The 10,282-nt window shown below is 54.3% G+C and overlaps 1 protein-coding gene across 2 annotated transcripts in view; it reads right to left on the reverse strand.

The window, feature by feature from the left end:
• PAX3 (paired box 3) overlaps nucleotides 1–6,206 on the reverse strand; it is a 96,072-nt gene extending 89,866 nt beyond the window's left edge. Inside the window, exons 1-4 of one of the 2 annotated variants that reach the window (XM_046019501.1) lie at nucleotides 6,122–6,206; nucleotides 4,589–4,824; nucleotides 3,100–3,226; nucleotides 1,854–1,988 (exon numbers count right to left, since the gene is read on the reverse strand). In XM_046019501.1, coding sequence (XP_045875457.1) covers nucleotides 1,854–1,988; nucleotides 3,100–3,226; nucleotides 4,589–4,824; nucleotides 6,122–6,206 — 583 coding nt within the window. Of the gene's footprint in view, nucleotides 1–1,853; nucleotides 1,989–3,099; nucleotides 3,230–4,588; nucleotides 4,825–6,121 lie in introns of both variants that reach the window. The other variant, XM_046019502.1, reaches the window with a different exon arrangement.
• Nucleotides 6,207–10,282: the final 4,076 nt, after the last annotated feature.

A 10,282-nucleotide genomic window follows, 5' to 3' on the forward strand; every position in this document is an offset into this window, starting at 1 on the left:
GTTCACATCAAGCTGCTGCGAGCTGGAGCTTTGTCTGGGCCGAGCTAAAGTGTGAGTTTCAATGGACTCTCCAGGCTTTGTCTCCCAAGTTCATCTCCAAGTGTAGATTGTGTAGAGAAGGCCTTCTTTGTAAAAGCTGGAAAAGTTGTACAAATGTTTGACCAGCTCATTTGGGGCGTTTTGTCTCCTGGGCCTTGGTTGCCTGTGCTGCGAGGGAGCGGCCAGTCTGCCACCAGGCGCCTCCAGCAACAAGTAGCCAAGCTGTGCTACCCCCATGCTGCTTCTTGAGCCTCTCTGATAGCTCTGGGCTTCTTGCCCCTCTGCCCACAGGGGCCCGTTGGGTTTGGGATTGGCTGGTTTCTCTCCTTCCTCCTCCTCAGTACCCCTCTCCTGCATCTAAGCCTGGAATAAAAGCTGGGGTGTCTCTTGAGAGACTAGAGCAGAAAAACACCGCTCCCGAAGGAGGGGCTTAGGCTAAGACCCTGTGAGTCCCCCTACAGCCTATGTATTTCCCTGCCCAGCGAGCCTTGGTTTTTGGTGTCTTTTCCTGATTGCCCGTGTGTCCCAGAACATCGACGCTTCTGTTGATCCCTGAAATCGGCTGTTTGAGTTAGTCACATCTAAATCTAAGAGTCTCTTCAAGGTTGTGGACAGATTTTGCCTTGGCTGCTGCCATCCACCTGGGCTGGGCAATGAAGGCAAAAGATGTGACCAGTTTTCTACTCACAGTCCTATCCTGGAGAACACCTGCAGAGGGTACAAACCCAGCTGGTCACAGTGGGTGTTCAAGCCCACCTGAGCAGCCTCCTACCCTTCCAGGACAAGTCAAAACTCAACACAACCCACCTAAGTCCCCCAGCCCTGAAGGGGGCAACTCAGGGTGTGGCAGGGGTGCCAGGCGCCTCCTGACCCTCTGCAACTTTGAAGAGGTGTGACCATCCCCAGGGCCAAAGCTGCAGAGTGGAAAACTGCCGTAGGGATCCCTTTCCGGTTCAACTTCCAAGGTTGGCTTTCCTTTTGGGGAGAGGGAGATACCTTTAGATTCTCCAGACCATGTGTGGCGGGTATAAAGGAAGTAGGCTGCACTTATGGCTCCGAAGGGGAGACTCTGTCTTGAAGATGACAGGTCACAGCTAACAAGGAGCAGGTGGCTTGCACCTTCGGATGGAGACAGGGCACCAACACCACAGCCCCAAGAACCCACATCTTAAGCCGATTTTCCTTCCTAGACACACACACACACACACACACATACACACACACACACACACACACACAGAAATCAAACCCCATCGCATTTGAAAACCAATTTAAAGCACAAAACAACCATCTTACATATATATATGCATGATGTACTCTGTATGTATTTACAAGGCAGTCAAGGTGGTGCAACTCTGGGGCCGCACTGCCCCCAAAGAGTTTCGAGTCCTCCTCTCCCCTCCCCTCCTCTAATGATGGGAACCTATCTAGAGATCTGGGCCTTCAACCTCCAGAGGCTCACAGACTGTCCCCAGCCCCTCGAGCGCTCCGAGAGGCCCGGCCCCGTACACCTGAGGGCAAGAGAGTTGCCCTGCACCAAAACGCAGTTCGCAGTTCTAGACTCTGAGCGGCTGAGTCTGGTGCAGAAGAAAGACTTGTAAGTAGAAAAAGAAAGAAAAGAGATTTTTGTTTTAGTTTCAAGTGCGCCTCTGGTCTTTCACTTGAATGCCCTTTCCCGGGTGCAGTGGATACGAGCGAGGAGGGACCTTGACCCCAGCCGGGGTCGGCCCGCGCGCTCGGGCCCGCGACGTCAGAGCGCGGGTGCCGCCGAGGCGCGAGCCCTGGGCGCGCCGCTCAAGCGCGCCGCCGCTTACCTCGCTCGCTCAGTATGCCGTCGATGCTGTGTTTCGCCTTCTTCTCGCTCTCCTCGGCCTCTTTCCTGTCCAGGTCAGCCTCCTCTTCTTCTCCTTTCCCGAATTTACTCCTCAGGATGCGGCTGATGGAACTCACTGGGGGCAGGAGGAGGGTGGGAGCGCGGACGACTGAGCCTTGCCAGGCCGTGCAGGAAGGAGCCCCGAATCCCCAGCCCAGACCCTAGAGCGGCTGCCCTGCCCAGTTGGCCTGTCTCCTCCTGCATCTTGGGGCATCCTCGACCTTCTACCGCCCCTTCAACCTCCCGCTCTAATCCCTGCCCCCACCCCGAAATCCTCACCTCCAAGTTAGATCCAAGAGAACTGCCGTCTCTGTCCCTCTCGTCCCGGCGGAAAGCATTTCCCTTTTACATTCTATAGACTCTAGATCTCGACTCCAAGAGATTTCTCCCGCGGCAGCCCACCCAGCATCCCCTACCGCCACCTGGGTATTGGGCCTCCGCGGTTGGCGTTAAGGGAGGAAGAACCACAGAGGACCCGTTCCCTGCAATTCAGCTTTTTTTGAGCCTATAAAGGGTTTAAATTTCAACTGCAGAATCGTTTCCTATTGTAAAAAATCAAAAGAAAATGCACTCTCCCCCATTTATTTTTTCCAGATTCCAGTCTGGTAAACAAATCCATACTCTTGAAATATCTCGTTCTCGAAGGGGGGAAAGGGAGTTTCCTTTTAATTAAAAACAAACTCTCCCGCGCGCCCTCGCGCTCGCCCCTGCGTTTGTCCCTCTTCTCCCTCCGCCTTCCCCCAGGATGCCCGGGGCGCCGGATGGTCCCTGGGACTCTCGGGAAAAATCCGGGCCGTTGCCGAAGCCTTCCCTCCTTCGCGCACAAGGGAAAGCCTCGGCTGGCGCAGCCCCATCTCCCTTCGGCTGGGGTTACCAAAACATTTGTTTCTCTTTAAAAGGGAACATCAATATTAATAAACGCCTGGTCTCCGCCTCGCGTTTCCTGCCTTTGCCTCCTCGACAGAATTCCTCTTTGGGGAGCCCTTGGCGGTCTCTCAGCCCCAGGACCAGCAGCTCAGCCCCCTCTCGATAAAACACTACGAGCGCGTCTGGCTCGTGAATATTTCAGGGCCCTGGGAGGGGCTGCCTCCCGATCGCCCAGATCGAGGGTATCGTGGCTCGGATGACCCGCCTGGGGAATAGCGTGTGAGGACCGTGCCTCAGGAAGACGTTAATGGGCCTGGTACCTGAGGGCACAGTGTTTCGATCACAGACAGCGTCCTTAAGTAATTTGTCTCGAATTTCCCAGCTGAACATGCCCGGGTTCTCTCTTTTGTATTCCTCAATTTTCTTCTCCACGTCAGGCGTTGTCACCTGCTTTAAGAGAACAGGCAGGCAGGCGTTGGTACCCAGTACTCTGGGCCAAATGTGGGGGCCCTACGGCTTCCAGACCCAGTGGGATGCTCTTTCCTGCACCCCTGGAGAAGCCCCCTTGTCAGCAAAAGGACCCCAGCTCTCTGAAGAAGTTCATTTTCAGGAAGGAGTAGAAGTGAGATCGCCCTGCCCCTGGGGTACCCTCATCATCCCTAGGTAAGCTTAGACAATCAGGAAAAATTAAGAAGACTCATAACATCTTGGGGGTGGGCGAAGGGTGTACTTTCCAATACCTGAAACTAAAGAAAGTCAACTCCTACACAGAAACAACATGAAAATGAAACTAAAAAGGGGGAATGTTTGAAAAAGAAGCAAAAAAATCAAGTTAGATCTGCAACTTGTACTTCTCCCAAAAAAGCACAAGATTTTGGCTAAATTGAAGAACAGAATTAAATGCAAAAGCTAATTTTATAGGCTTTAAAAAAGTAATCAAATATGGATAAAAAATATGGATAATTTGAGAGACTAGCTATTTTCTTTTCTTCTTCTTCTTTTTTTTTTCCAATAAAAGTAGTTCCCAGAGATTCTTGGAGAGTTTGCAAGGGGGTCTGGGGCGGTGGGAAGATGGGGAGCAGGGCATTTGGAAGTCTTCAGTTTACCAGAACCCTCCTTTTGATTCTGCCCTGTGGCAACTAGGAAATTATACTGGATTTTCCCCACGTCCAGAAGAAAAGACAGACCTTGTGTAATCCCCTCCTACTGAGTCTTAGCCAGTGTGACTCTTTCATTTTTTAAAAGGAACCAAAATATTTTGAGGATAGTACCAAACTGCTTTTTAAATGCCAAGTCATCTTCTCCTTACAAAGAAAACAAATCACCCTGGCTTTTGATTCCCTGAAGACAATTTGGACAGGAGGAGATTGGGGACAGAAGGTGGGAGAGAAAGCCAAAAGCAGCTCCTTTGATTAGGTTTGGCAAGGGCAGTGCAGTGGGTGGGAGTTGGGAAGACTCTTGAGGAAGAAACCAGCAACAGGTGGGCATGTTTAGGTGTCTGCCCATTAAAATAATTTGGTGAGTATACTAGGGTTCCAACACATTTTTAACAATGCTTTATCTCCTTTGCAAAAAGGCTGGAGTTTTCCCTTAACATTCATGGAGGAACAGGGGCCCAGGCAGCAACCGAGTCTTCCCACCCCCACCATACGCAAGCATAGAGGCACGTACACCCCAAAGGACCCTTCCCGGTCTTGAAAGATAACTCCTTAGAAAGCCCCAGATGACAGTCCTCGCCCCCTGCCCAATGTTCCCTACACCGGGAGACCACAGACCCGGAGGCCTCCAGGCCCAGGCCCCCGCGCTCACCTTGGGCTTGCTGCCGCCAATGGCACCAGGACGGATGGACCCAGTCTCCTGGTACCTGCACAGGATCTTAGAGACGCAGCCGTGGGACACACGCAACTGGCGGGAGATGACACAGGGCCGGATTCCGTGGTGGGCCATCTCCACGATCTTGTGGCGGATGTGGTTAGGTAGCGGCCTGCCGTTGATAAACACGCCACCAAGCTGGTTGACGCGGCCCTGGCCGAGGGGAGTAGACACTGGGCGCAAAAGGCAAAAAGAGAGGCAGAGGGAAAGTCATTGCCAGAAAACAGAGAGCAGCGGGGAAAACAAGCCCACGTAATTTCACACTCTTTCGGACAATCAGCATGTCACAGTCAGAGCGCTGAAACTGCTCGACACCCAGCTCCCAGCCCCAGATCCTTTTCCAATCACATCTGTTCAGATTATGAAGCAATTCCAGGGCAAATAATCTTGTGTGAAGGAAGCAACAAGGGCAAAATAACTTGCCTCAGAGAAACTGTCTTCCTTTTGGGCCCAGAGAATCTGGCAACTTTGGGAGGTGGGGAGACCCTGCAGTCAGTATCTTGAGGTTTGCTCAAGAAACAGCGTCCTGGCTGAGAGAAAAGTTGAACCAGACGCTGGCCTTCTGGACCTCCACTCACACCAAACCATGCTCAACTGGAACCACTCCCTTTCTAAGGGACTTGGAGGAAATGACAGCCATTGGGGTTTCTGGCTAAGAGTGCAGAAGGCAAAGGTCAAAGAGGGTCCTAAAAGGAGGCTTCAGGTGGCAGTGCGTGTCACCTGTTACACCTTGAGATAAAGCCCACAGGTGGGTCTGCTCACAGACCCCCTCACCTCCATTCATGCTCTGGGTATGATATTCTACTCTAGACCCAGCCTAAAGGGCCTGCAGCTGGATCAAAATCCCCTTTGGGCGCTCCAGCCTTGCAAACTCTCCAGAATCACTCAGGCTTGCAACTCTTCCTGTTGGGAGTCCCTTCCAGATGACCAAAAGGCAGTTCCCCAAAAGGGTTATGGAAACTTCAAGATGCCACTTGAGATGAATGGAACTCCAATTAATTAGTCAATTAATACTAAAAATTCCCAGCATAATGCCATGGAGTGTCTGCCCCTACACTTTGCACCGGTAAGAAAATTCTTTCGGAACTAACAAGAGCTTAGCAAATATGGGTGCTGCCGGGACCATTTTGAGATGCTTTGGTTTGGACAAAAGGCGGAGAAGTTGCTTTCTGGTGCTCAGGAGCTGGTTCATCCCTTCCCCACCACGGCATTTCCAAAACAGCAGGAGAAAGTGGACCCGCCTGGAACAGGCCTGGCCATCAGGCTCTGCAAGGGTTTGCAGAAAGAACTGCGCTCTGTTCGCAGGGAGAAAATCGAGTGGAGATCTCGACCGACTGTTAGCTCCTGGTGTAGGGGTGCCCAGCGGATGGGCTCCCTGGGCACGCCAAAGAAGCCAGTGGAGACCCTGGGTAGAGTGGAGCAGCCCGGCTACGGCCCTGGGCTCCGGGCGGCGCCGAGGCCCTCCCTTACCTTCCAGAGGGAAGCCGCTGCGCGGGTAGTTCTGCCCCGGGCCTGGCCGCATCATCCTGGGCACAGCTCCGGCCAGCGTGGTCATCCTGGGGCAGCTCCGCTTGGAAATTATATCCAGGTGAAGGCGAAACAGAAAGGCAAGCGCGGCTCTTGGCGACCCTCGGAAACTCCCCGGAGCGTGGAGAGCCCCTCCCCAAAAAGGCTGGAGAGAGAGGGAGGGACGCGGGGAGGAGGACTGCTAGTCCAGAGCGAGGCTCGAGAAGGAACCGGGGAAAGGGGCGGGCAGGGAAGCCCCAGAGTCCAGGATCGCGAGCCCAGGGCGGAAAAGTTTGGTGCGAGTCTAAGCGAGTGGCCCTGAGTCTGGGGGCGCTGGGGAGGGGGCTCTGAGCGCCGCGACGAGCCGGGGAGGGGGGATGGGGGCGGGAGTGCGGCCGGCCTGAGTCTCCTCCCGTCGTGACACCGAGTGTCGGGATCCGGGCTCGGGAGCATTTATTAGTTCTTTCACCCAAAGCTTGGTCAGGAGCCCTGAGCTGCGATTGGCCGACGGGGAGACCGTCCCGGGTGGCGGAGACACGCGCTGATTGGGCGACAGCGGCCACTTTCTCTTCCCATCCGCGGCGGTGCCAAGGCCTTGGCCGGCCCGGCGAGGGACCCACGCTGCGCCTCTTCCCCGGAAGAGAAGGGCAGACCCGTGGAAACCGGGAGAGACAGCCCGAGGGAGATAGCCGCTGCAGAGAGAAGAGGAGTCCCTGTTTCTCTTTCTCAATCTACGTGTGTGTCACTCTCTCCCTCATTTAAACTATTTCTTTGTCTCTGTTTCTGTGCGTATCTCTGTGTCTTTCTCTCTCTGATTCTATTCCTCTCATACCATCTCCTTGTCTGTGTCTCTGTTTCTCTACCTGTGACTTTTTTCTCTCTCATTTTTCTTGGTTTACTACCACGGGAGGGGGCGCAATTCCAATGAGAAGGCACTGGGAGGGCCCGGACACGTGCAGCCTGCCTTCCTCTGGCCAATGCCCCTTTGGCCTAGGTTTGTTGTAGGGGTCCTCCCGGTGGGACTCCTCCCAGGAGGAGTCCAGGGTGTGCTGATAAGTTCCTTTGTCTTCTCAGTCTGGGAGCTGGAGTCCTGAGTGTGAAGCTTAGGCAGCCGTGGGAGGCCCTAGGACTCAAGCGTTGAAGTCTGGGGAGGGGAGGGAGAAGAAAACTGTCTCCTCTTGATTGAAAAATCCACTCTGGGAAGCTCTAAATCTCGAGGTGTAAGTCCCCAGTACCACAGCAGAGATGTGTCTATATGTTAAAGTTCTGCCGGGCTGCGGCGTTTGTTCTCAGGAATTTATTATGGTATTCAGACTAAACTGCTGGAAAAATAAAAGGAGCGAAGTCTTGGCTAGGAGCTGAAGTGTCCCCAGCAGGATATGACGCCAGGAGTGTTGTAAAGACTGTCTGTCCTTAGAGAAGGTACCATTGTGCATAGCCTTTTATTTATAACTTGGTAAGTGCCAGAGAACTCGCCTCCTTTACACCCCCGAGTGCCAGCGCCGCGCTCTGCACTGCGCTTTATTCGCTCCGATCCTATTCAGGGACTGTCAGTCCGGGACTGCGAGGTATTCAGGGCCTTAATCAATCAAAAGGATGAGAATCAGGCAGGTTTCTCCCTTTGAAATAAAGGAAACAATGACTTCTGGGCTTCAAGTTCCCCCTTTTCCTTTTACAATTTTTTAAATATTTCCTGTGCCGGAGTTCTCCATTTCTCCACACATCTCTCTCTCTCTCTCTCTCTCTCTCTCTCTCTCTCTCTCGGCTTCCCATCCCCCAACTCCTTTGACAGTTTTTAAGAGAACTCGGACCCCAACCCCACTTCCCCACCCCCTAATTAAGGCAAACACAGAAGGGAAGATGGACGGGGTGGGGGTAGCCGGGAGCGTATAGCCGTTCAGCCCTCCCGGAGTTCGTCCTTTAAAAATCCACTCGCAAGTGGGAAAAGCAGGCAGCTTTCGGCTGGGCTTCCACACGAAAAGGTTTGACTGACCTCCGGAGCAGCCCTGCCAAGCCTCTAGAACCAGGGGAAAAGTCTGGACATCTCCTCACCCATCCAAGAGGGGAGGGCCCACGTGTATTCACAGTACAAAGGAGAGACGCTGCTTAGAATGAAGCCCTATTTAACCTGATTTTACGTAAAAGGATTCAATTTGCCAAGGGGGAAAACTTTCTCAGTTCCCTTCTGCAAACTTTGTGGTCACCCAAGTCTGCTAAACCACTTCTCAGGGACTGCATCTCGGGATCTAGAATTTTTTTTTTTTCAAGTTTTCCGTCTTTAGAAGGTTGAGTGGAGCAGACAGGGAATTTTCTAGGGGCAGCTGTAGTTGGGAGAGGAAAGTACCCAAAGTGTATTTTCAGAGGACAAATGCAGACTCAACTCGCCGCTGAAAGGACCCCAGAAACATCCAGGACTGAGTCTTATTTGTTTCTGAGCGGAGGGCTCCATCGCCAAACCCTGTCGGCGGTGACCCGGCGCTCTTCTCGCCCGAGCTGGCAGATCCCGGAAGGGACGCGCTGACCGCGGTCTCGTTCTCCCGGGTTGCGCGTTCAGTCACGGTGAGCAGCAGGGCCAGGGAGGTCCCGGAACGGCAGTACTGCGGCTTGAACTGGATCAGGAGTACCCACGGGAGCCGGTCCAGTACAAGCATCCTTAACACGACCACCACTTGCTATTAAAATGTACAAATAGAGACCATGAGGCTGTGTGGGGGATTTGGGGGGCTGTAGCTCCAGGGTCTCTCCTTCTCGGCTTTTCCCCTGCCGGGGCGCTCTGAGGTTTTTCTGCAGCCAGAGATCAGCTCGGCCCCTCTCCAGACAGGCGGCAGTCAGAAGACCCCAGAGACCCAGGACAGGGTGAGAGGGCACCCTCATCCTCCCGGCGCTGTGCCAGTAGGGCTGCAGGGGGCCCCCTTTGGATCTAAAGACCTCGGGGAGTCCAAGTTCCCCGAACTTGGTATAGCTGAAGTCCGACCCCGGAAGGCCAGGACCGCGATGCTGGCTGAGGCGCCCACTCGCAGCTAAACCAGACCAGGCCCGAGCCCGAGGCTGGACAAAGTCGAGCGCAACAGGTCGCGCGCGAGGGCGGAGTGGTTCCCGGTTTTCCAGACTGATTTTGAAAACGAACGCCGGCTCTACACTTCGGCCACTCCTTCCCTAGCTCTGAAGCTTGTGCCTCCCCTTCTTTCCAAGGTCCCTCCGGAAAGAGAAGCTACCCCCGCCCCCACTCCCCAGAGCCGGAAGGGAGTGTCCACCCAGGCCCCTTCCCGGGTCCCGGGCCTGTGAGCCAGAGTCTCCCTGGGGAATCTGGGCGCGCTATGAGCGCTAATTAACAAAGGATTGGCCCCACAGTGGGGCTTGGAAGGCAAGCGCCCGCGCCTTGCAGCCCTGAACACGGGTTTGGGAGGCAGCCTCATACCCCCAGGCTGACAAATTACCCGGAAAGCAGGCAGTAGAGTCCCGGCCACAGTTTAAGAATGAAGGTTGCGTCCATCCACGCTATCTGTGCACGTGCAAAACGACTGAAGCCTTGAGAGTAATAGTAAGATAATTGGCGGGGGCGGGGGTTGCGGAATAACTTGCCGATGCCTCCTCTGCCCAGAGTTTCAGAGGAACTTCAGGTGAAATAGCCGGCTGTCTGTTCGAGCCCGGGGCGAACATTACCCATTCCCTTGAAGGTTTTTCCGCTCCCGAGTTTGGATGTGTGGATCCACAGTCCCACGGTTGTTGAGAGGCGTCTGCTTGGGCCGCCGGACGCCCTGCAGAGCGCAGCTTCCGCGCTTGTGGACCCAGGCACGAGCCCTTCGTGGTCCACGGACTTCTTGTGGCCTCTAAGAGGTGACCTCATTTCTAGCCAGACACAGGCCTTAAGAGAAAATTATGATCTATGTAAGATAATATCCCTGGCTTGCAGGGGTGGGAAGACGTCTGCCACCCCGGCCTTTTTTGCCCCAACTGGAGGGCCTGGCGGAGACGCGCCTGTCCGCTCGCTGGGTCCCAGGCATCGCTCAAGATGCAGTCTGTGGTTTGAGCCGACACTATGAAGCCCTCGACTCCGCAGAAAGGCTGCCCCGCGTTCACGCGTAGGAAATCAAAGGACCGAGCCCTTGACCACGCGCTTCTTGG

Source organism: Meles meles, chromosome 9 (genome assembly GCF_922984935.1).
Source record: "Meles meles chromosome 9, mMelMel3.1 paternal haplotype, whole genome shotgun sequence".
Taxonomy (NCBI): domain Eukaryota; kingdom Metazoa; phylum Chordata; class Mammalia; order Carnivora; family Mustelidae; genus Meles; species Meles meles.